Source organism: Carex rostrata, unplaced genomic scaffold, assembly GCF_964058835.1.
Source record: "Carex rostrata unplaced genomic scaffold, lpCarRost1.2 SCAFFOLD_216, whole genome shotgun sequence".
In the NCBI taxonomy this organism is placed as follows: domain Eukaryota; kingdom Viridiplantae; phylum Streptophyta; class Magnoliopsida; order Poales; family Cyperaceae; genus Carex; species Carex rostrata.
Window position 1 is genome coordinate 1 of NW_027601210.1, and position 26501 is coordinate 26501.

General features: G+C 36.4%; 3 protein-coding genes and 1 pseudogene across 8 annotated transcripts; 2 read left to right on the forward strand and 2 right to left on the reverse strand.

Moving 5' to 3' along the window:
* The first annotated feature begins 16 nt into the window (after nucleotides 1–16).
* Nucleotides 17–3403, forward strand: LOC144550408 (ABC transporter G family member 44-like). Its single transcript, XM_078298558.1, has 10 exons — nucleotides 17–168; nucleotides 263–419; nucleotides 513–733; nucleotides 831–1163; nucleotides 1268–1558; nucleotides 1666–1749; nucleotides 1856–1989; nucleotides 2090–2489; nucleotides 2599–2853; nucleotides 2951–3403. Exons 1-10 carry the CDS (start codon nucleotides 31–33, stop codon nucleotides 3212–3214), a joined length of 2277 nt encoding a protein of 758 aa, XP_078154684.1. The 5' UTR covers nucleotides 17–30; the 3' UTR covers nucleotides 3215–3403.
* Nucleotides 3404–4304: 901 nt separating this feature from the next.
* LOC144550407 (uncharacterized) lies at nucleotides 4305–7739 on the reverse strand. Its single transcript, XM_078298556.1, has one exon. The coding sequence runs from the start codon at nucleotides 7737–7739 to the stop codon at nucleotides 4305–4307; it is 3435 nt and encodes a 1144-aa protein (XP_078154682.1).
* A 10055-nt stretch (nucleotides 7740–17794) lies between these two features.
* Nucleotides 17795–24443, forward strand: LOC144550404 (disease resistance protein RGA2-like). Of its 6 annotated transcripts, none has more exons than XM_078298553.1 (8): nucleotides 17795–21865; nucleotides 22038–22099; nucleotides 22211–22247; nucleotides 22524–22607; nucleotides 22713–22823; nucleotides 23314–23381; nucleotides 23478–23630; nucleotides 24304–24443. In XM_078298553.1, the coding sequence occupies exon 1, from the start codon at nucleotides 17817–17819 to the stop codon at nucleotides 21654–21656; it is 3840 nt and encodes a 1279-aa protein (XP_078154679.1). In that variant the 5' UTR covers nucleotides 17795–17816; the 3' UTR covers nucleotides 21657–21865; nucleotides 22038–22099; nucleotides 22211–22247; nucleotides 22524–22607; nucleotides 22713–22823; nucleotides 23314–23381; nucleotides 23478–23630; nucleotides 24304–24443. The 6 variants fall into 6 exon arrangements, with proteins under 6 accessions (XP_078154679.1, XP_078154680.1, XP_078154676.1 ...); XM_078298554.1 differs by having other exon boundaries at nucleotides 23317–23381; XM_078298550.1 differs by having other exon boundaries at nucleotides 22524–22823.
* On the reverse strand, nucleotides 24305–24557 carry LOC144550406 (uncharacterized; annotated as a pseudogene).
* Between the last annotated feature and the right edge of the window lie 1944 nt (nucleotides 24558–26501).

Sequence of the window (26501 nt, forward strand, 5' to 3'; positions counted from 1 at the left end):
TATAATTAGTTTTCAAAAGATGGTTCATTTATGTCTAACTGCTTAAAATTGAAAATGGATGTAGATAAAATAAGGGCTTGGTGGATTTGGGGCTACTGGATCTCACCCCTCATGTACGCGATGAATGCTTTGAGTATCAATGAATTCTTGGGACACAAATGGAAACATGTAAGCTAACATTTCATTTTGCTTGTTTAATACAATTTCAAATTGTTTATCAAATGTCTTATAACTTTGTTTTTTTCTTTTTCTTTTTTTTTAGTATGCTGATGGAGCCACAGAATATCTTGGAATTCAAGTGTTGAAAAACCGTGGCTTGCCAACTGAGGCAAAATGGTATTGGATCGGTGTAGGTGCTTTGATTGGATTCGTTATCATATTCAATTTCTTCTTCACTGTAGCCTTGAGTTATCTCAAACGTAAGTGCTAGCATTTGTTAATGTTGTTGATTTACAGTTTCAACCCTCCATTTTTGTCAAATGGTGCTAACCATGTTACGTAAAATTATACAGCGGCTGGTAAGGCTCAGCAAAGTCTATCAGAAGAGGAATTGAAGGAGAAGCACACAAATGTAACTGGAGAGGTACTTGATGGACCAAGAGCAGGAGAAATGTCTGAGATTATATCGGCCTCAAATTCGGACTTGAATCAGAACCAGAAAGGAATGGTTCTTCCTTTTGCACCGCTCTCTGTTGCCTTTGACAATATGAGATACTCTGTTGATATGCCAGCGGTAAATGTTTTACCTTGATATATTCTATACTTAACACAAACTGAAGCAATTTTTTGTACCAGTTCTCATAATTTTTTTTTGGTTTTATTGATTAAAGGAAATGAAAACACAAGGGGTAGAACAAGATAGACTACTGCTACTAAAAGGAGTTAGCGGATCCTTCAGGCCAGGTGTTCTGACTGCCTTAATGGGTGTTAGTGGAGCGGGTAAGACCACACTAATGGATGTTTTAGCTGGTAGAAAAACTGGTGGGTACATCGAGGGAGAAATCTCCATCTCAGGTTACCCGAAGAAACAGGAGACTTTCGCAAGAGTTTCAGGATACTGTGAGCAGAATGATATACATTCACCAAATTTGACCGTTTATGAGTCTCTTGTTTACTCTGCGTGGCTTAGACTACCTCCTGATGTTGATTCTAACACTAGAACGGTACGTACGGTACACCTTACTATTTTTTTTTTGCAAAACTATATTCAACTTCGATATAACTTGTTGGTTTATTTTCTAAATATTTTTGTTTAAAAAATGTATAGATGTTCATTGAGGAGGTGATGGAGTTAGTGGAACTAAAACCGCTTAGAAATGCACTAGTTGGGTTACCGGGTGTAAACGGGCTGTCAACAGAGCAGAGGAAAAGGCTAACCATAGCTGTTGAGTTAGTTGCTAATCCATCAATTATTTTCATGGATGAACCGACTTCTGGTCTTGATGCCAGAGCTGCTGCAATTGTTATGAGGGCCGTTAGAAATACTGTTAATACGGGACGAACTGTTGTTTGTACCATTCACCAGCCGAGCATTGATATCTTTGAAGCTTTCGATGAGGTGAGAAACATCAATTATTTTCCTATAATTTTTGTGTGCGCTTTAATTGATATTCATTGCATGAGATTCTTATCTTATCTTATCTTCTCTTTTCTATCTAAATGCAGTTGTTCCTGATGAAAAGAGGTGGTGAGGAGATTTATGTCGGTCCATTAGGTCACCAATCCAAAGACCTAATCAGTTACTTCGAGGTAGGCTAATCTGAATAAAAATAAAAATTATATATGGCCATTTTCATTATTTTATTGGTCTAAAATTAGAAAAGAGAAATTAATTGTTTTGTTTTCATATTTTTAGTCAATTCCTGGAGTTAGTAAGATAAAGGATGGATACAATCCTGCTACATGGATGTTGGAAGTGTCGACAATTGCACAAGAGGAAGTTTTGGGGATCGATTTTGCAGAGACTTATCGGAATTCTGAACTCTACAAGTAAGTTATATTCATAAAAAAATTACCTTAAATAACAAATTAATAACAAATTACTCATATTTTATAAATAATTAACTGATATAACCAACTAATTATACAGGAGTAACAAAGAAATCATAAAGGAATTAAGCAAGCCACCTCCCGGGACAAGTGACCTTCATTTCCCAACCCAATACTCCCAATCTTTCGTGACACAATGCATGGCGTGTCTTTGGAAACAACATTTGTCTTATTGGAGAAACCCTCCTTATACTGTCATTCGCTTCTTCTTCTCTCTAGTTATCGCTCTCATGTTCGGTACAATATTTTGGCGCCTCGGAGGCAAAAGGAACACTCAACAAGACTTGTTCAATGCAATGGGATCAATGTATGCTGCTGTGCTATTTATGGGTATCTCTTATTCTACTTCAGTTCAACCCGTTGTGGCCATTGAGCGATCTGTGTTTTATCGGGAAAGAGCTGCTGGCATGTACTCTGCTCTTCCCTATGCATTTGGACAGGTAGGTATCTTCTTTCTTTCTTTCTTAATTATAACAAAAAATAACAAGTTAAATAGGAGAACAAAAACTAAAAAAACTAAACTAACTGTTCTTTCTGCAACACATTCAGGTGACAATCGAGCTGCCATATGTGCTTGTACAATCGGTACTTTATGGAGTTATTGTATACTCTATGATGAACTTTCAATGGACAGCAGCTAAATTCTTCTGGTATCTGTTCTATATGTACTTCACGCTTCTTTACTTCACATATTATGGGATGCTTTGTGTCGGTTTGACTCCTAGTTACAACATTGCTGCCATTGTTTCATCGGCATTTTACGGCATTTGGAATGTCTTCTCTGGATTTATCATCGCCCGACCCGTAAGTTCTTTGATAAATTTTACTATCTGCTTAATTACTAAAAATCTCAGCATTTTCATTGTGAAAAAAAATGACCAAATTGCCCTTTGATTTGCAGAGCATGCCAGTATGGTGGAGTTGGTACTACTGGGCCTGCCCCGTCTCATGGACACTATACGGGTTGGTCACGTCACAATTCGGAGACATAGATGACCCGCTTCAAGGATCAAATGGTGAAACAGTGAGAGGGTTTTTGAAAAGTTATTTTGGATTCCATCATGATTTTCTACCGGTGGTTGCAGTTATGGTAGTTGGATTTGCAGCTCTGTTTGCTGTCCTGTTCGGTGTTTCCATCAAAGTGCTCAACTTCCAAAAAAGATAGATATAATTTCTTCCTAGATGAGATTAGTGATGATTTCTTATTCAAAAATAATAGCTTAAGTTAATCAATCAGGAGTATACAAAAGTTTTGTTGTTTTTATTTTTATTTTCTCTTTTGTAGTTCTTTGTATAGGATAAGTTCATTAATTTATATACTGTAATTTGTAAGATTCAAACTAATAATTCAATTCTTTACAATTGTTTTATTCTATTAATAATAAAGTCGATATTCCATAATTTGAATTCTTTCTTGGATCTATTTGAAATTGTTACATTACCTAAAATAAGGTCTGTTTCAGCTTTTGTCAGGTCTGGTACCAGGTTGTTGGTACCTGTACCTGTTGACTATGTAGTTTTCGTTTTTACTAAATAAGTCGGTGGGCTTTGTCCACTATCATAAAAAAAATATTAATTAATTAATAATTGAAAATTAAATTGTAAGTTTATAGATATATATGTTTTGGATCAAAATATCAAATTAGAATTAAAGTATTAGCTAGTATTATACAAATGATTAATGTCTTGCTTTGCCTTGGCTGATTAGCTCTATTTTTTTTTTTTTTAATCAAATGTTGGTTTTAAAAATGATAATGGTTTTGTTGATCAGCAGATCAATAAGTTGTTTGTTCATGTTCACCATGTTTGGTTGTGGCCTAAATGGTGGAATAAGGAGTTTAGGCCTCGTTATTCCACCAAACGTGTCATAATTGAGCCGGACTAAGATGGCATAAGCCGATCTTTAGACCGGCCTAAATTAAACCACCTCACATGGTGGTTTAATTTTTATTCCACCCTGTGGCCTAACTTAAATGATTATAATAATATTTTATTTGTATATAATTAGTATATATTGTTAATAATTATTATTAGTATATAATTATATAATGAGGAGGGTTCAAATGCCCCCATTTTTTGTGCCTCCATCATGTCTCCATTTTTAAAAACTTTTATAACTCAAAATTTAAATCTTTTTTTTTTTTTGCAACCAAAGCCCGTAGGCATATCATTTTATTGATAAATAAGTATCCAAACTGGATATCAGTTACATAGTAATAGAATCGCTCAGGATACAAGATAAAGCAAAAACAAGATTAGGAACTAGCTTCTAAGAAAACAGGATATGTATGACCTATATAATCCCAACCTTCAATTCTACCCTTCTTTGCTAAAAAATCTGCCAACTCGTTGTGGCAGCGACTGACATGCTTACAAATAAAATAAGTGTTCTCTCTTAACGCCTTCCAACAGAAAAAAATCTCCTCCATAGCCCTCCAATCAACTTCAACAGGGGGTTGGAAATCAGATACCGCCTTTGCTAACAAACTACTATCAGTGTGAAACAAACATGAGGATACCCCTAGGCCTTGAACAAACTCAATGGCTCTCTTGAGCGCAGTTGCTTCGGCTTGTAAGGGACTACACACCTGTGCCTTTGCTGACCTATACGCAATTAGCTGCGTGCCATGCGTGATAACAAAGCCTATGCCCCCTTCCCATTCCTTCAACCATGACCCGTCCACCATGCAAACAAACTCAAAATCAGCCTCATTAGCCTCCAACTCGAGTACATTATTCTTCTGATTATGGGGAGCAGCAAAACTAGTTTCATCCGTGATATTCTGCAAGAAACTTTGGAAAGCTAGAGTGGTCGGTTTCTTCGCTGAGTATGCCATCTCGTTTCTACACCTCCACAAGGCCCAAAAGATATTACCCATTTGGGTCCATTGTTCATTGTCTGTTTCAGATGCTACCCGGCTCAGAACTTCTGCCAAGGAGCCTTGAAAGGCATCGGTTCTGATTGCAAGAGGAGAGCCAAACCAGCAAGCACGGGAAAAAGGGCATGCAAAGCAGAGATGCTCAACACTTTCCTCGTCAGCCCCACATGTGGGGCACGTCGGATCAGCTCTTATCCCTCTAGCTGCTAGAATACCGCCTAATGGAATAGCTTTATTTAGTAGTTTCCATAGGAATAAGCGAATGCGAGGCTGCAAATTCCCTTTCTTCCATACGTCATGCCAAAGTTTATTATCGGCAGGAGCTACACTCACCCCCGACCCCTTCAAGTGTTCATACATTTTCTTGACAGAGAAAATCCCATTTGCGGTGAGAGAGAAAATCAGCTTATCTCGGCCTTGCTCATCCTGATCGAGTCCAGTACCAGGGGGTCTAACATTACCCAGGATATGCATACATGCCATGTGACCAAAGCAATTAATGAGCTGCTGAACATCCCAGCAACCGGTCTCATCATCAATTAAATCCTTAACCTTCAGTTGCATTTGAGCCATGTTTTGCGGCACATGTTGCATGGTCACGGCTGACCAAGGTTGGCCAAAAGCAGAGCAGTCCCCGCTGACCAAATTCAGTGATAACAGTGGCAACAGCTTACTTCTCAAGCTCATAATTGCTCGCCAAAAAATTGTGCAGCGGTAATCCCTCTTGGACTGCCACAGGAGAGACCTTGGGAAATACTTAGCACGCACTATATCCACCCACTGTGTATTATGCTCTTTTGCAACCCTCCAAAGCAATTTAGTGAGCAAAGCTTCATTAACTGTCCCCAAATCTCGGATGCCAAGCCCACCTTCCTTTATTGGTTTAGTTATTTTGTCCCATGCCACATACGCCATGTACCTTCCTCTATCTGCTTTGCCCCAAAAAAAGCGCCGAACAATATCCGTCAAAGCCTTGATAACTCTTCTAGGAAGCAAAGTGGTTGACATATGATAAACCGGGATTGATTGAAGGACAGATTTAATTAAAATCACCCGACCTGCGTGGGATAAAAGTCTGCCCTTCCATGATTGTAAACGAGAGGAGAAGGCATCAATGAGAAAATCGTATGCATCCCTCCCCTCCAGTATTGGTGCTCCAAGGTATTTTAGACTTTGTGACTGATGTGAAACCCTCAGTAGTTGGGAAATCGCCTCTTGCTCATGACTTGGGGTTGCGTGACTGAACCAAATAGCACTTTTATCTGGCCCTATCTGCTGGCCCGACACAGCAGTAAAGGCATTGATGTTTTGCATGATGACTCCAACCTCTTGTGGTGTTGCTGCACCAAAGATGAGAAGGTCATCGGCATAGAGGCAGTTTGTGATCGGTTTGGCTGTACGTGCAATTCTAACTCCTGTCAGATGGCTGATGTCAATTAGGTGTGAGAAGCCACGAGATAGGAGGTCCATTCCCAAAATAAAGAGGTAGGGAGACAAGGCACACCCCTGCCTGAGCCCACACTGAGGCTTAAAAAAACCGTCACCGCGACCATTAAAGACCAAGGAGAATTCAGCAGAGGTAACACACCCCATTATCCAAGAGGTGAAACGGCTAGGGAACCCATACAGTGGAAGCAGAGTTCTGAGATACTCCCAATCCATGCGATCAAAAGCTTTCGAGAGGTCCAACTTGAGGCAAAACTCTTTATTCTTGTAGTTTCGCTGTTTGAAGGAGTGTAGAACCTCTCTAAAGAGAATGATATTCTCAGAAATCTCACGCCCGGGAAGGAATGCGCATTGTGACGATGAGATCAGAGAATTAATGAAAGGCTTCATTCTAAGAGTGAGAATTTTGGAGATAAGTTTATAGGTGGTGTTGCAAACAGAGATAGGCCGGAACTGTGTGACTGACACGGCTTCATCGGTTTTCGGAATAAGCACCAAGTTTGACCGAGCCACCAGTGATGGCATCACACCTGTTTCAAAAAAACTTAAAACCTCATTAGTTATAGCAGGTCCAAAGGCCTCCCAATTCTCCTGGATGACTTTCGCATGGAATCCATCCGGCCCCGCAGATTTCAACGGACCCAAGGTGTTCAAGGCTCGCTGAATTTCAGCCACAGTTGGGAGCTCATTTAACTGGCCCAGAAACAAAGAAGGGACCTGTGGTAGGCCCGAAATAATCTGAGTTGGGTACAAATCAGCAATTAAAGGCCTTGGGCTCCTTTGAAAGATATTTTTGAAGTGAGCCACAAACTCTTGCCTTATACCCTTTTCCTCTGTGATCCAACTCCCATCCGATTTCTGCAGTGCACGGACGGAATTCCTCCTTTTCCGGGCTATGGCAGAAGCGTGGAAAAATTTTGTATTGCGATCCCCATGCACAGCCCAGTTAACCCGTGCCCTTTGATGCCAAAAAGCCTCTTCCATGCGCAAACACCTCTGGTGTTCAAGCTGTAGTTGCTTTTCTAGGACTGGATCACTACTTGCTGGATTTTGCATGAGTAAATCCTCCATTCTTTTTTCTACCACTTTTAGCAATTGATCAGGTTGCACATCTTTTCCCTTCCACTGTTTTACTGCTAGCTTAAAGCACCTCCTGACCTCCACCCAGTTATGACCTCCTTCTATAGCTGAACTTACACATACCTCTTTAAACCCTTCCCTTAAAGTCCACCATTCTTCACATCTGAACTTTGGCTTTGCTCTTATAGGTTTTGGTTTCGTGCGAAGTAGAATTGGGAGGTGATCGCTTTGGAAGCGAGGGAGATGGAAAACAGCCGTTTCTGGAAACCGCAAAGTCCATGCCATGTTTGCTAAGGCTCTATCTAACCGAGCAGCTATACTACTCGTCCCTTGTTGCTTGTTCGACCATGTATAGGCCGGCCCATGATGGCCGAGATCTAACAAACTATTCCCATGTACCCAATCCCGAAAAGCTCGGTTTGGGGCACTCAAAGAAAAATTCCCACCCCACTTTTCAGATGAGGATGCAATTGAGTTGAAATCACCTATTATGCATATGGGAACTCTATCTTGATCAGTATACTCCTCTATTCTTTGCCACAACAGTGGGTTACCCCTCCTAGTTGGGTCCCCATAGATAGCAATTAGCAGCCAAGCTTCATCTGCTCCATGCTCAAACACTTCAGCCACAGTTTTATTTTGACGTTTAAGTTTTAAACTTTGAGTTATTTAAGTTTTTAAAAATGGAAGCATGATGGAGGCACAAAAAAAATGGAGGCATTTGAACCCTCCTCTTATATAATTAATATCTTATATTGTTAATATATTAAATAATTACAATCATAATAATATATAATTAATATTCTTTTATTAATAATTATTATTAATAAATAATTATATAATTATTATGTTCTATTGTTAATATATTAAATATTATTATATAATATTGTTAATATATTAAATATTATTATATAATATTGTAATATATTATAGTTATTATTAATATATTAATATTATATAATTAGTATCTTATTATTAATAATAATTATTAATATATAATTATATAATTAATATCCTATATTGTTAATATATTAAATAATTATTATAATAATATTACAATATATTATAGTTATTATTAATATATTAATATTATATAATTAATATCTTATAATAATTATTATTAATTTATAATTATATAATTAATAATTAATATTGTTAATATAGTAAATCATTATTATAATAATATTATAATATATTATAGCTGTTATTGTTATCGTTGGATCAGCGATTTTCAAAGTGGCTTAATAAATAGTAAAAAAATTCCAAAAAATGTAAAATTTGGTCTCCAAGCAGATTTTAATATGGAGAACACATCTAACGGTTCGGATCGATCATTTGAACTTTAAAAATCGGAAAACCACTTGGTTGCACGGGAGGCGTGGTGCAATCGATTGTATATTAGCCTATCTCTCTCTCTATATATATATATATATATATGTGTGTGTGTGTGTGTGTGTGGAGGTTGGCTAAGATCAAAGTGGTAGTTCCTGAGCTTTGGTGCTACCAATTCATTTTACAATTTTCAAAGATTAAAACGTCGATCCGAACCATTCAAGTTGTTCTCCATATTAAATTGTGCTTGGAGCCCAAATTTTACATTTTTCTGAATTTTTTTACTATTTATTAAGCCACTTTGAAAATCGCTGATCCAACGGTAGCACCAAAGCTCAGGAACTACCACTTTGATCTTAGCCAACCTCTATATATATGTATGTGTGTGTGTGTGTGTGTGTGTGTATATATATATATATAGAGAGAGAGAGAGAGAGGTTGACTTGGGTGAGTCATGGAGTAAAACACGTTTGTACTCCATATCATATTTCCATTTTGAAAATTCAAACAAACCGATTCGAACCTTCCAAGATGTTCTCTATATTGAAAGTGCTTGGAGACTAAATTTTATATTTTTTGAAATTTCTTTACTATTTATTAAGACACATTGAAAATCGTTGTTTTACTGTGAACAGTAAAAAACAGTAAAAATTTCTAGACCACCGGATCAGCAATTTTTAAAGTGGCTTAATAAATAGTTAAAAAAAAAAATCCGAAAAATGCAAAATTTGGTCTCCAAGCACATTTCAATATGGAGATCGTGTTGAGCGGTTCAAATCGGTTGTTTGAATTTTCAAAATGAAAATATAGTGTCATGGAGCAAAAACTTGTTCTATTCCATGGCTCATTTTAGCCCATCTCTCTCTATCTATCTAACTATCTATATATATATAGATAGATAGATAGATAGATAGAGAGAGAGAGACACTTATTGACATTCATGTTTTCCAAATGAATATTATGTGTGCAAGAAGAAGTTGTATGATCAATGTCTATACTGTTGATCATAATTCATGCGATTTCTTCCAAGGCAATGCAGAAATGAATGAATATCAAAATTTTGTGAATTTAGGGTCAACATGTATAGCAATTTCTATACTGTTGTCACTTGAGGTCACCTTCATTGTTAAAAAAATGGAGGGGATTCGCCAAAAATAAAGATATCTTAAGTGAGTTATTGATAGTCGATCTTAGAATTTATTTTGAATTGAAGTATGAAAGTAGACCAAATTATATTATTGATTGTTGGGGTTTACGGTACTGTAATCAAAACCCGTTTAGGCTTAAGATGCGGAATGACCGTAGAACAAAAATTTTTACAGCCAACTTAAGCTCAGGATTAAACGGGGTATGTCATGAAACTTTCCAAGGCGGTCCACCTTCAGTATTCCTTTGACATCAAAACCCAATTTAATCTTTTTTACAGATCTACTCCATGATTGATTTCGAAAACTTTAATCTACTTACCAATTAAATAGATTAATATAGCATATTTATACCTTGTTTCCAAATCATAGTTGGAATGCAGACCGAGCGAGTAGAGCCTCACCAAGGAAGGAATCGACTCGGAGTATCACACGTGTGATACCTCCATCGGTTATCCACCAGGACTAATCGGAGAGCGGTTTATTTCTTCTGCCAGAAATACCGTAAACCGCGGAATTATACAAAAATACTATTCACGGGGAAAAAGACGAAAACCCGTAAACACGAATTTTCGGTTGCTCAGTTTCATCAATATGCAAAACTTACATACCGCGAAATTCGGTAAAACACTATTCATCGATCCTGTAAATATACTTCACAACAACTCGCAAGATTATACGTCAACTACGTATAACTTTCTTTTCTCAACCGAAACACTATTTGGGAGAGAAACCGAGAAAGAGAGAAAATACTGATTCGTTTCGACACGAAATGGTATGAGTAAATTAGTGATTTTTCTCTCTACCCCTCCACCCCTATTTATAGGGTTTAGGGTCGGTTGCCAAAAGACCAAAATGCCCTTCAAGTTCGGCCTATTTACAAGATATGCCATTGAATGGATAAGGATGACATGTCATGTGGATAAGATCGATGACGTGTCATCTGGATAGGATCGATGACATGTCATGCGGATAAGGACGAATCTGAAAAGACCCGAATGCCCTTGGCCCGAATACAAATAATATTCGTATAATTATTCTGAACAATTATATATATTTTTCTTGCGATTGTTGTTTCAGTAATTTATACAACGTGTCCTGCACATTTATAAATTAACCGGTTAACTTTTATACAACGTGTCACACACGTTTATAAATTAACCAATGTTTTTGCTTGTTATTTTTACATAACATTTATAATTTAATTATAACACGTATAATTAATTATAACTATCTTACTATTGATCATAACCAATTTATAATCAATCACAATAAGATTCTCCGATTAACTCCTATATGGTGTGACCCAATAGGATCTGTGTTATGTTGGTAAATAGAGTTAAAACTGTTTTAACTTCTATAATCATGAGCGGCATCTGGCAACACATCATGACCATCCAATTACACAGATGATGCTGTACTGTACAATATCACGATCCAGCAAACAATTTACTTGTGTCTGTTCTTCTGTCTCATAGCTATCAGATCAGTTTCAAGGTAGATGTGTGTCATCCTTGCTAACTGTATCTTTTCTTGATCTTGAGTAGATTATCAAATATAATTACTCTTGTAATTATACCGCATGCAGATAATCTATCTCTACCAAGGGGCCCAGTGATGCTATAGCTCGTATAGAGATACGAGGGACAAATAGTATTCTTGGCAGACTATCACTTCCTCAGCTAAGCTATACATATGGAAATGCTACCGTTATGACTGCTTTTTACGGACAGCGTTAGATAACACTCACACATACATATTTCTTAGTGGGAACGATAAATACCTTATACTGTAGAACTTGACACTGAATGAAAACATTAATGACACGAACACAATTCTATTTAATGTTTCATTTGGGGTCTGTCAAATACCATGTTCCTAGAACATGTATCTATGTGATTAAAATGACATCTCGTGTCAGGTGGTTTGTAAAACTTAACCATCTTTTAATCCACATACTAACCTTGTAGCGGTAATTAGTGTTCCTGCTAATTACCTTGGTTAGTGACCTTTTAAGAGTATATATCATCTATATTATGGAGTTTCACAATTTCAGTCATGAACTCGAAATGATCCATAAATGCAATAATACTCAAGGCAACAAAATGATATACATTCAATTCATGAACAAAGCTTTATAATAATTTATCGTATTATTGACTTCTAGATTATTACAAAATAACATTGATAGCCATCGTTTCGGATGTACAAATGTCAAAAAAAATATATATATATTAGAAATATATTGAATATTTTGTTGGGAAGGAATAAGATGAAATGTTTTTTCGATGTGATAGATAGCATTCGATTATTTAGATTTTGTATGAGATATCATTCGATTATTTAGATTTTGTATGCATATCTCAATTATTATTTGTATACGAAATCAAATTAATGATTTTGTTCTTTTATTGCATAGATTTTTTTTTTCAATATATCCGTTAATTATAAAATATTTGTAAAAGTAAATATTTCTCCTTTTTAGTGCACTATCCCATCATTATTTTAGTTGTCCAGGTATGATCAGCCCCAATGCATTTGCCACTATTTACTTTTAAGTTTAAAATTTTATCATTCTATCCAGAGTGGAAAAAAACATGTTGTGTCGTAACTAATACGTCGTGCTTTTGGTCTCGTATCGTACTGCATCATGACCAAGTTAATTTTTCACATTCCGTGCAATGACCAAAATATCAAGGGGTGATTACAGCACGCGAATGATCATGTCACGTGAGTCACGCCGTGTTCAAATGTGCCGTGACCAAACTTGACTCGCATGACTATTTAATCATAATTTATGTTTATTTATTCATGATTCGCCATTTGATCAATATATATGTATCTAGTTGTTCTAATTACGTGCGTCTCATGTGACCACATGCCGTGTCGTGCCAAAGTTTCAAAAGTTAGTCATGACAAGCGAATAGTCACAGCACAAAACACGCGAATCACGGCACGTAACTAGCACATGTGTTGTTCCATTCCGTGACGGAGCCGGCTCTGCCGTGCCATTTTTCCCACTCTAATTCTACCAGCACCGGTAAATACACTTTTAAGTTAAAGCAGATCGAACGGTTCGGATGAAAACTAAAAAAAAAATGGATTATTTAGGGATCCGAATTCTGACTGCGGTGAACTAGTGGATCTGGCAAAATGAAGCTTCCTTCCATCTAAATTTTTTTTTTTTTAATTAAATTATAAGTTACCAAGAGTCCCGTAGTCTGTAGATCAATGAACCCGCCATATCCACTGAGGTAACAAAATATTTCTGTTTGAATCACAGCCGTCTGATTGGAATCTGAACCAATCTAGTCCGATGTGGAACGCACGGAACCACTTTAATAGGGGAGAGGGGGGTGTCCGATGGGCATCGGACCAAATCCGGTTCGATGGGGGGTTTAAACCGTCAGATCTGCTTTAGGATTCGTGTGTACGGATTTTAAAGCAGACGCGAAATTGCGGGTGCGAATCCTAAAGCAGATCTGACGGTTTAAACCCCTCATCGAACCGGATTTGGTCCGATGCCCATCGGAAACCCCCCTCTCCCCTTTAATAGTTGTGCGGGTTATGCGCGCCACATAAAATTTTATATAACTACTTATCATTTTAATTAGCTAGTCTAGATAACCTGATTTGATTGAATGTCAAGATATCTATAAATGAAATATTAGACTTGCATATACCGTTTTGGAGGTAATTAAATGCAAAATGAAGAAATTCGGAGGTAGCCAAAGTCCATTCTTTCACCTAAATAACATTCTATTAAGAGGAGGGTTCAAATGCCTCCATGTTTTTGTGCCTCCATTTCCCTCCATCATTTTCAAAGTTCAAACAGTCGATCCGAACCACTCAACCTAAACTCCATACTAAAATATATTTGGAGACCAAATTTTATATTTTTAGGAATTTTTTTACTATTTTTTTAGATAGATAGAAAAATACTGTTTTTAGATGGTTCAAATTTACTGATTTTGTACCTATCTAAAAAAATAGTAAAAAAATTCCTAAAAATATAAAATTTGGCCTCCAAACATATTTTAGTATGGAGGTTAAGTTGAGCGGTTCGGATCGACTGTTTGAACTTTGAAAATAATGGAGGGAGATGGAGGCATTTGCACCCTCCTCTTCTATTAATGTATTAAAGGCAAACATAACTCAATTCAAACAAATTAAAACGCAAATGTATGTGGAGTAGTTGCTGTCCCATTCCCTTTTTTTCCATAAAAAAACCTCCCATTTCATTCATTTGGTATCAAATCAATCATTGTCCTAAAAAAAAAAAAAATCAAATCAATCAATATCTTGCTTTTACATGTCAGGTATGAATCAATTTCTTGCTATTATCTTGCTTTGGTACATTTTTCTAGTGATTATGCTTTTACCTTGCTTATAACTTGCTGGATATCTAATTCTGTCATTACAATTTAATTGATTTATTACTAAACATAACCCAAGTGATTAGGGGTGTTCATTGGGTTCAGTTTACTCAGTTTTGAATTCAAACGAATTAGTTTCGACCAAATGGTTAAGTTTTTTGGTTTAATGGTTCAGTTCAATTTATTTTTTAAAACCAAATTATAACTTCGGTTTGACTCGGTTTGGAAATTTTCAAAACAAAAATAACAAACTGACCGAAATTTTAAATATTATGAATTTGGTTCGGACTGCAACTGGTTTATTTCTTAATACCTGGTTTATTTCTCAATCAATTGCTTTAAATACTTCGGTTTATTTCTTAATACCCTAGTTATTTCATAGTATACTTCGGTTTATTATAAGTCAATTGTTTTAAATAAAAAAAATTAATATATTTTGGATTGAACCGAACAAACCAAACAAACTGAAATAAAACTTTTGTTCGGTTCGGTTCAATTGCCACGCTAAATCGATTCAATCCGGTTCTATTTTTGAAACCGAATTATAACTTTGGTTTGCCTAGTTAACCACGGAACTGATGAACACCCCTAGAAGTAATTATATTTTATTTTCCCATAATGTAATTATATTTTATTTTTCCATAATGCTAATATTTCATCTGATGGTTCAAAAGCAATGTACTGGAGCAATTCTAAAAAAATAAAATTATTGTGGAAAAATAATAAATTGCAATTTCCATTTTGGATCTTAATTTTTTTGTAAAACAAACTCTAATTCTAAACTCGTTGGTTTTGTTTTGTATGAGTTACTGATCCTCTCTGTTTTGTGTAATGTACAATTATTCACAGCCCCATGTGTAAAGTCATTGGTAGGCTCTGATAGCTTTTGCAGGTGCGTTGTTGGGGCACATGTTATGTTTCAATCTAATAAAACATTATAATAAAAACAAATGTGAATATTAGAAAAAAGACAGATTAAAGACTAGGGTCCTCTCTCTTCTGACAGTCACGGGGCAAAAGTAATTGAAGCAATAAGTGTTCCACCAAAAAAATGTTTCTCAGAAAATCCAATACAACATTAACTGACAGTGTGGCAAGTCACTGACTAGTGTGTTCTTATCACCTACGGCAGGATTGTAACTCTGTGAATGCCACATAGAATCTGTTATTGTACAGTAATGCAAAAGACTTGAGATTAGTGCGTTCAATCCAGCTATCTCTGTTACTGCATTCAATCTCTATTCATCTCCTCTCTTTTGCATCTACATTCAAGCTATCTAGCAATCTCTTTTACAATCTCTGTTTCGGACTCTCTTGCCATTTCTCATCTCAGCCATCTGCTCGATCTGGTACACGTATCTCTTTCCAAAATCTCTAATTCTCATCTCTGTTTGCTATCTTATTCTCAATATCTGCTAAAAACGTAAACATGACTCAATTCAAACAAATTAAAACGCAAATGCAAATGTATGTGGAGTAGTTGCTTATACCTCCCATTTCATTCATTTGGTATCAAATCAATCATTGTCTTCCAAAAAATAAAAATATCAAATCAGTCAATATCTTGCTTTTACATGTCAGGCATGAATAATCAATTTCTTTCTTTTACCTTGCTTTGGAACATTTTTCTGGTGATTATGGTTTTACCTTGCTTATACCTTGCTGGATATCTAATTCTGTCATTACAATTTAATTGATTTATTACTAAACATAACCCAAGTGATTAGGGGTGTTCGTTGGGTCCGGTTTACTCAGTTTTGAATCGAACCGAATTTGTTTGGACCAAACGGTTAATTTTTTTCAGTTTAATGGTTCAGTTTGGTCTGTTTTTTAAAACCGAATTATAACTTCGGTTCCTTTTATAAATTATGAATTTGGTTCGGACTGCAACCGGTTTATTTCTCAATCAATTGCTTTAAATATTTCAGTTTATTTCTTAATATCCCGATTTATTTTTTTAATAACCCGATTTATTTCTTAATATTTTTTGGTTTATTATAAGTCAATTGCTTTAAATAAAAAAATTTAATATATTTCGGGTTGAACCGAATAAACCGAAATAAACTTTTGTTCAGTTCGGTTCGTTTGTAATGCTAAATCAATTCAGTTTGGTTCTATTTTTGAAATCAAATTATAACTTTGTAAAACAATGTAAAGAAGTAATTATATTTTATTTTCCATAATGCCCATATTTCATCTGATGGTTCAAAGGCAATGTACTGGAGAAATTCTGAAAAAATAAAATTATTGTGGAAAAATAAGAAGGAAATAGCAATTTCCATTTTGTATCTTGATTTTTGTGAAACAAACTCCAATCTTAAACTCGTTGATTTTGTTTTGTATTGACGAATTATGTTAGTTTGGATGAGTTAACGATCCTCTGTTTTGTGTAATGTACAATTATTCATGACCCCATCCCCATGTGTAAAGTCAATGATATAGGCTCTGGCTTTGCAGGTGCATTATTGTTTGTGCACATGTAGTGTTTCCTTGTGTTTCAAATTTCAATCTAATAAAAAATTCTAATAAAAACAAATGTGAATATTAGAAAAGTGACGGGTTGCAGACTAGGGTCACAGGGCAAAAGTAATTGAAGCAATAAGTGGAGTAAAGCTAGCGTGTGACATGCTCACCAAGAAAGTTTGGTGAGCATAACTCCAAAAGTATATCGGATCGACGTCAAATGCCAAATCCAAACCGTTGAAATCCATGTACTTCATGAGTGATGCATATACATGCAAAATTTTGAAAGTTTCGAGTTTATTTGCTGCACGGTCAAGTGGTCAAAGAAATGAATATTTTATTATAAGTTATTTTATATATTCAATTTTTATTATTTCTTTGACCACTTGACCGTGTAGCAAATAAACTCGAAACTTTCAAAATTTTGCATGTATATGCATCACTCATGAAGTACATGGATTTCAACGGTTTGGATTTGACATTTGACGTCGATCCGATATGCTTTTGGAGTTATGCTCACCAAACTTTCTTGGTGAGCATGTCACACGCTAGCTTTACTCCAATAAGTGTTTCACCAAAAAATTGTTTCTCAGAAAATCCAATACAGTATTTCCTGACAGTGTGGCGGGTCACTAACTAGTGTGTTCTTATCACCTGCAGGTATTGTAACTCTGTGAATGCCACATAGCATCTGTTATTCTACAATAATGCAAAAGACTTGAGATGTTGTAGTCAAGCTCTAGATTAGTGCCTTCAATCCAGCTAGCTCTGTTACTGCATTCAATCTCTGTTCATCTTCTCTCTTTTACAATCTCTGTTTCGGATCCTCTCTGATCTCTTGCTTATTAACCAACGAATCTTTGCCTTTTGCTATTTTCATTCTCAATCACCAATTTAGTACGTGTTTACAAAAGAAAGAAAAAAAAAATGCTACTAGTTATTTGTGATTCCCAAGCAGCACTACCAAGGAAAAAACAAAACTAAAAAAAAAAAAAAAATTATAGAAAAAAATCAAGCGGTCACAGTAGAAGAGAAGAAACTTCAAGATGGCTTTTTCAACCATTGCAAGACTAGCAGGTACCATTGCTGAGTGGGCGGGGTCTGCTGTTATTGGGGAACTCGTCAGCACAGGTTTTTCATACTTGGGTAACCGTAAGCTGCCAGCCAACGGTGTTGCCGAGCTAAAGAGGATAGAGACAGCTCTTCCCCAAATCAAAGATGCCATGAGCATTGCCGAAGCTCTCAAGATGAAGGACCCGAGTTTTTGCCAATGGGTCGAGAAGTTTAGGCTAGCTGTTGAAGCATCCCAAGACATGCTTGATGAGTTGGAGTACAAAAAGCTGGAGGATATGGTGAAAGGCCGAGATGAGGTGGGTGGATCTGCTTCTAGTTCAAAGAAGAGAAAATCATATAGTATCAATGATGATACTTTGGAGAGGTTGAAGGAGGTTGTAAAAATGTTGGATCAGGCTGCCAACGGTGTGGAGGATCTCCTTCAAGCTGCCAATCAGTTTGGTATTCAGAATCTTTCTGATTCACGACAGGAAGCCAGTAGAGTTTTTAGACGTGAAACTACTTCCTTTTTAGTTGAAAGAGAGTTGTTTGGCCGGGAAGTTGAGAAGCACAAGGTAATTGATTGGCTAAAGCGGCCAACTGATGCTCACCTCTCTTCGTTTGGTATTGTCGGGGTGGGTGGATTAGGAAAGACCACCCTTGTACAATATGCATATAAAGAGATGCGCGGGTCAAATCATTTCGACAAAACAATTTGGGTTTGTGTTTCTACTAACTTCAGTGTTGATGATATAACGAGAAAAATACTTGGTGAACTAGGTCAAAATAATTGTAATAATAAACCACTAAATGCACTTCAAGAGGCCTTAAAAGAAAATATACATTTAAAGAAAATTCTTCTCGTTTTAGATGATATATGGGATGATGAGAAAAGGAGTGACTGGGACCAAATGTTTGCTCCTTTGAGGTCTGTAAATGAAGGTAGTAAAATCATATTTACTACTAGAATGAAATCAGTGGCAGACTTGCTTGCAAGTGTGATAAGTACAGAGCATGAATCTCTATCATTACAGGGCTTAAGAGAGCAAGAGTTGCGATTGCTCTTTCAGAGTTATGCATTTCATGGTTTTAACCTTGACAATCATAGAAATTTGCAAGGAATTGGAGACCAAATACTAAAAATGCTCCGAGGTAGTCCATTAGCAGCAAAGGTGATCGGATGCTTGCTGAATACAAGTATGGACCACCAGTATTGGACAAGAGTTTTGAATCAGGGGTCTCTATTTAACTTAGAGAAAGCAAAGGACGTGGTGGAGGTTTTGAAATTGAGCTACTACCATTTACCAGCAAATTTGCAGGTATGCTTTAGATATTGTAGCATATTTCCTCAAGATCATCAGTTTGATAAAGATGACTTGATAAAAATGTGGATCTGCTCTGGATTCGTCCAGCAACCATCAAGTCAAGAAGAAAGGCCAGAAGATATTGGAGAAGATTACTTCAATCTTCTTTTGAGAAAGTCATTCTTTGAACCTAATTGTGGGAGATATGTTATGCATGATCTGGTGCATGAGTTGGCCCAAAACGTTTCCTTCGGAGAATGTTGTAGAATAGAACCTAATGATAAATCAATTACCATACCTAGCACTGTACGACATGTTTACGTACATGAATGTGAAATGGAAAAGGTCTCACATCTTGAAAATTTACGCAGCTTGGTTGTGACCACTTATTATTGGCATACGTATTCATTTGTTCTTCCAAAAAATTTAATTAAGAAAAGTTTACGTTTACTGAAAATATGTGGATCCAAATTTAGAAGCAGAGACGGTGAAATGCCCAAAGAGATAAGATGTTTGGTACACCTTCGCTATCTATCCGTTGATGGACCTCATTATGTCACTGATGAAACATTCAAGTACTTGTTCCTTGCTTCAGTTTACAAACTTTATCATTTGCAAGTACTAGAAATTCTAGGAGATAATAAGATGACAATCAATTCAGCAATTGAAACAACTGGAGTGACCAATCTACTTAGGTTGCGTTATATGAGGCTTCCAAAGGAGATAATGCAAACCATTCATGGAGTCCACACGCTGACGTCTCTCCAAGAGTTGACCTTTTTTGTTGGACAAGAGAGTGGTCAACGTATAAATGAACTGGGCACACTAAAGAACCTCCGACATCTGTTTATTGAAAACATTGAGAATATAAGGGATCATACTGAAGCTAGCAGTGCCAACCTATTAGAGAAGAATAATCTCATATCGCTCTCCCTGAAGTGGACCTCAGAGAGCAATCCTATTGACCCTGAGAAAATCTTTGATTACCTCCAACCCCCTCCAAGTCTCACGGAATTGACAATTATGAATTATAATGGCCAAAGATCTCCTAATTGGATGAAGGATTCACCGCCTTTAAACCGATCAACCCTCAAATTACCATATTTGAAAATTATTGTTATACATGATTGTCTAAATATTGACACGTTACCTGATATGCCACTTTCTCTGACTGAATTTCGAATTAGTAATGTGGGCTTGACTTCTCTCCCAACTTTATACCAAAATTCTGGTAATAACACTCCTGCACCATTATCCCTAAAATCATTACTAAGAGTAGTGGAGATAGAAAGCTGCCCCAACTTAATATCCTTTCATGGATTTCTACAGCAAGACAATCTAGATTTGCAAGATATTGAGGAATTAACCATCAACGGCTGTAATAGATTGGTACACCTGCCAACTCATGGATTTGGGAAGTTAACGTCCTTGAAATACTTAACGTTAACAAATAACCCAAAGCTAGTGGCGATGGATATTCAGGACCATCTCCTACCAACAAAACTCCAACGACTTTACATGGGAAACTGTGGTGAACTTGATTTACCAATACTTGAGGCATCATATGGTATCACTACTCTCACTGAGCTGCAATTACAAAATGCAAATATTATATCCATTTCTGCTGCACAAAACTCATTTAGTGCTCTTAAAAGCTTGGGTGCATTTGGGAAATTTGTATCGCTACAGAAATTAAAAATAAGTGATTGCCCAATGCTATTGGCAGATAATAACCAGAGCACCCTCCTTCCCATGGCACTCAAATACCTTTCAATAAATAACTGCGGCGAACTTGATGAGCCACTGCTGGCATCAGCATCAAGCCTTCCTGCTCTCACTGATCTTTTTATTTTTAATTGTGCAAATATTTCTCGTATTCCCTCCTCAGAAAATGCATTCGGATCTCTCAATTATCTACATATATCCGGATGCAAGAAGCTCGTTGAACATTCATCTAGGGAACAAGCACATGGTGCCGACCGAGGAAGTAGCTTTGCTTCTTTAAAGATCAAGAAGCTTTCCATTGATGACCTCTTTCTCCTTCTCATCGAACCACTAAGAAGCCTAAGCTCTGTTAGCGCCCTAACTGTTTCCAGTTGTTCATGGATGGAGGCATTGCTGGAACAATGGCTTCTGCAAAACAGTAGTACCCTCAAGTTGTTGACTCTCGATGATGTGAGAAATCTCAATACATTGCCTGCTACAATGGTGAGGCTCACTGTGCTTGAAAACCTGACAATCTATAGGGCTGATTTGCTGAAGGAGCTTCCGGAGTTACCTGCTTCTCTAAGGTATTTATTTATCATCAGTGGGGCTGATTTGCTGGAGCTTCCGGAATTACCTGCTTCTCTAAGGATGTTATCTATCCATGATGCAAGCTCTCTGAAGTCATTGCCTGCTACAATGGCGAGACTCACGGCCCTAGAATCTCTACGAATTTCAAAAGCTGATTTGCTGGAGGAGGTCCCAGAGTTACCTGCCTCTCTGAAAATAAAGAGAATTGAAGGCCGTGGTGGCCGATTGCTCTGAAACACAAGGACACTCTACTTTTATAACAGATCCCCAACTCATGTTGAAAAAACAAAACCATCTAGAAAATTGATTTGCTTGAGGAGCTCCGGGGGTTACCTGTTTCTCTAAAAAATAAGTTCATCAGAGGCCGTGGTGGCAAGTGGCTTCTCTGAAACACTCTGCTTTCATAACAGAAATAAATCAGATACCAACCCCGTATTAATAAGGTACTTTCTTTTCCAAATTTATTGAATAAATTAAAGGCTCTTGCAATATATTTGGTCAATATTGCTGTCATTTTTATTGGTGGTCGCTACGGTTTCTTGCCATGTGCAATTTTTTAAATTCAAATTGTATTTATTGCAATTGACGAGATCTTATTCTCTTTTATAAATTCAGATTCAAGTAGTTTCTCAGGAAGTGGTTCATATGCCAAAGTCTCGACACTGGATGAAAACAAGGTACATTTTGTTTATTGTGATTGTATTTGTTGGGGCTACTAAGCATCTACTCCATGATAAAAATTTATTGGTATATTATCTAATGGATATTTTTCACACTTCAATATGCAGGAAAAAGCTTATGAACGTGCTTCGGATCATGAAAAAAGTAATGTAACTTAGCTTACCAGTACAGACTGATAACATAAAATTGCTTCGGGACTGTCCTTTCTGGTGACCATTACCGAAGACACCAAAACAATTAAAACAAGGGAAATACCAATGACCAATTGTTTTGTTGTACCAGTAATAACTCAGTACTGTACTGTGCATCTTAGTTAGTCTCTTCTCAACATGTCTAAATTTGTCTTGCCTTTGATATTGCAATGAGATGAGATGATAAAATTATTTACATAATAACCATTTATTCTTGTTATGCATACAGAATAATCTAACGGGTCGAAATAATCAGATGCGGATGACCCATTAAACCTAGCCAATCCTACTGACATGGATGCTCAAATGGATGGTAAGTTTCCTGAAAACAAAGGAAAAAAATGAAAGTCAGCCTTCCTACGTGATATAAATCTGAGAGGATACTAAGTGTTATCATATCCTACATGAAATAATATAGGGGACTGATTCTGACAAAAAGCCAAAACCTGACAAGCAATACCGAGCTGCACACTTGCAGGGCTACTTTTCTGATACTATTTTCAAAGCTCATGAAAAGACTCTTGACTGGGTTTTCAATTGTTGCCTTTCTATTGTTTGATGAAAAACTGGTTGATGCATAGCGCACAGTGGTCTGTACTATGAATTTATATCTCTATTTTCATAGTCCAAATAAACAATCCAAACCACTTTATATGATGTTCATATAAAAATGTACTCGATTGCCAAATTTTACATTTTTTAGAATTTTTTACTATTTCTTTAGATTACTTGATCTAAAGATTGTGGACCGTCCAATTGTAGTGATTTTTTACCCATCTAAAAAAATAGTAAAAAAAAAATATGTTAAAAATGTAAAATTTGGCCTTGAAGTACTATGTTGAGGGGTTCCAATCGACTATTTGATGTTTGAAAATGGAGATGTGGATTCATAGTAGGGACCGATGTGTGCTATGCATAATACCATAGCCTCCTAGAAAAAAATATGAAATGAAACATAATTTATATATGGAATTGTTTATATTTGGTTACTAACTTTGATTAATGACTTATGCATCTAGGAGGCTGCAAAAAAGGACCCTGAGAAGCTAAAGCAAGAAAGAGAAGAGGTAGAAGCTATAAAGAGAAGGTGGGTTGTTGTCTTCTATTCCAAACAGTTCATTAACTTTCAATAATTATTGTTACTGATATTACTGATTATTTTTATTTTTTGTCATTTAAACAGAAAAGGAAAGGCTCCAAGCAGAGGCAAAATCAGCTGAGGAAGGAAGTAGGCCGAAGCTCCAAGAAGGTGGGTTGGTGGCAATGATTCGTGTAAACCGCATCCCTACTGTCGGAGTACAAGGACGACATGCGACAAATCGGGCTTTTCATCAGGGTATTTCTCACTTGATTTATCTATTCTCAATCTTCATTTTCCTTTGAAGCAATTTTTGTTCCATATTGTTTTTGAACTAGGTGTCTATTACCTGTCATTTGTTGCAGTATCCTGGTTATTGTACCAGACATGGGCTGGTTGGTATGAGTATTAGTTGCTTGGTGGTTTGCAGAATTTTAGCCCAAACAGAGACTTGACCGAATTTCCAAAATTAGGAATTGCCGATAGTAAAATTAGACAAAATATGTGTTTGAGAAAATGGTACCAGAATAATTGTTTGACAAAGCTGGTACCAGCATAATGGTACCAGCTATGGCTGATGCATATTTCATGTAAATTCACAAACACTTGCCATAAGGTTTAAAAAACTAAACAGCTTGGCTAATTTGCATGTTGATAATTGTTAAAAATTATAGTGGCAGCAGAGTTACTGAAAGCAACATGTAGTGCTAAAATCCAAATCACAAGTATATAAGTTGATGTTCTCTAAGCGGCTCTTGAATGAGAAATAATTAGTAAACAGCAAAAAAAGAATGAGAATTTGTAAACTTTATTTGGTACACATCCTTTTTACTCTATAATCAACATATATTATTATATGCATTGCCATTTTCCTAACTAATTAATTTACATTGCATACATATATATATAGATGATACGTGTAACTTTGCAGTCTAGCCGGTACCGGCAACACCGAGATTGGGTTTACCATCATCTGCTCCAGCACCAAAGACGGGCCCACCCAAGCCCACCCAAGCCAGCCGCATCCTTGACCTTATCCTCCAACCTATTTACCGGCACCCCCGGCTCGTCCTTGTCAGACCTTATGGCCATCCTTGGTGGTTCTTCTGTGGCAGAACCCAGCGCAGTGTGGTAGGTGGTGGCTGTGAAAGACCCCTTTGGTTGTGCTCCTTGTGCACCTGACATTAAGTTGGAACTAGAAATAGCAAGTACTGAAAACCTGAACTGAAGTAGAGTGAGATTTGGTTTTGTAGAAATCGAACGAAAGAAAGAGAATTGGGAAAATATTATTATATGAAGAAGCTACTAGCTAAGGGATGAATTTGGAGGTAACCTGACACGTAGGAGAGTTGACTGACACGTGTCAACAAGATTTAAGGATTGAGGGACGCGTGTAATTGTAACAAATAGCACTCTGTCTGGTGTTTCATCTTGGGCCTAAAATAGAAAATGCATCTTAGGCCTAAACTTGTGAGCCCACAACGGATCCAAAAATATTTGTGATGACTTAAGCGAGATACACTTTCATATTAATTTATTTTCAAACTATTCTATTCCGTCTAATCTTAATCAGGTGGCTAAGAGGTTTTGTTGAAAATTAAAATAATATATTTCTACATTTTGAATCTTATTTTCAATATTAGTTATTATTGATTCCTCTAACTTCCATCATAACTTTTAATTAATTTTCACATTTTATTGTTTTTTCTCATAATATAATGATTATGAGCACTAATCACAGCAAAGCAATAATAAAAAAAAAAATACCATATCCAAACAAAAACTATCTCAAAATTAAAATCAATAAATAATTAACTAGTTAAACAGTTAAATCTAACTTGATCTCAGTATTATATGTTTAAGTATATTGTTCATGCTAAACAGTTCATCTCATTGATTATTAACAACAAAAAATTATGATGAGATATTTACAGACATATAAGTACACGAATAATAAAAATGAAATGAAGAATAAGCATCTTAAGACTAAGCATCAATTTGAAAAATGAGTTTCATGGTTGCCACACTAGTTAAACAGTTAAATCCAAAGTTTTTTTTTTTTTTTTTATGAAAACATGTCACTAAAGAAGAACAAACAAGGGACACACACTTGAAGCGGATTGAACTGTAGAGGAATCTATCGAATTCAAATTTGAGTATGTTGGACGTTTTATACTTTTAATAAATGGTTAAATGGATAAATATGTGAGTTTTTGAAGTTTAGAGGGAGGAATACATAATTTCCAATTTTTTTACAGGTATATAGGAAATTCCCCCTTTTCTTTATTTGTCAACACAACAAAATGTTGTATTGTGCCTCTTTATATTTTTTATTTCCTTCAAAACTAATGGCGGTTTGAAGCATTAATTTTAAAAAAGAAATCATAACTTATGTTTAATTTATGACCATACCATATAATATAACTTTTATTTCTGAATCCATATAGTGCACTTCTCAAAGGGGTCTTTCACAGCCACCACCTACCACACTGGAAATTATGAGAGGAGTGCCACACTGCGCTGGGTTCTGCCACAGAAGTTATGTTAAGACCGCAGGTGCACTTCTCAAACCTATACAATCAACAAACAGATCTGACTCACACAGGAGCACCCATAAGAGAGGAGGAAATCAAAGGAGTGGTTAAAGAATGGCCAAGGAATAAGAGCCCAGGGCCAGATGGCTTCACGGGCGAGTTTTACAAAACCTTCATCGACCTCATGTTGCCAGACCTACATGCCGTATACACCACGGTAATGCAACAAAAGATTTCATTGCAACCACTCAACACCTCCTATGTCGTACTGATCCCAAAGAAGGACCAAGCCTTAAGCCCAAGTGACTTCAGGCCGATTAGCCTGATACATGCAATACAACGTATTTTCTCCAAAGTGTTAGCAAACAGAATACAGGAGAACATCAAAAGCTTGATTGATTGTGCCCAAACAGGCTTTGTGAAAGAAAGGCAAATTACAGAGGGGTTCTTGTACGCTCAACAAATTATACACCACACGCGAAAACAAGATATTCCCATGGCCGTGTGCAAAGCAGACATCACCAAGGCTTTCGACACTGTCAGTTGGGAATTTATCATCAAAGTAATGAAACACCTGGGGTTCCCGGAAATCTGG

Coding starts and splice junctions, on each gene's coding strand:
- LOC144550407 (XM_078298556.1), bottom strand. CDS start 7,739: ATGGCATGGACTTTGCGGTTTCCAGAAACGGCTGTTTTCCATCTCCCT.
- LOC144550408 (XM_078298558.1), top strand. CDS start 31: ATGTCTAACTGCTTAAAATTGAAAATGGATGTAGATAAAATAAGGGCT. Junction 734..830: donor ACTCTGTTGATATGCCAGCG/GTAAATGTTTTA, acceptor TATTGATTAAAG/GAAATGAAAACACAAGGGGT. Junction 1,750..1,855: donor ACCTAATCAGTTACTTCGAG/GTAGGCTAATCT, acceptor TCATATTTTTAG/TCAATTCCTGGAGTTAGTAA.
- LOC144550404 (XM_078298550.1), top strand. CDS start 17,817: ATGGCTTTTTCAACCATTGCAAGACTAGCAGGTACCATTGCTGAGTGG.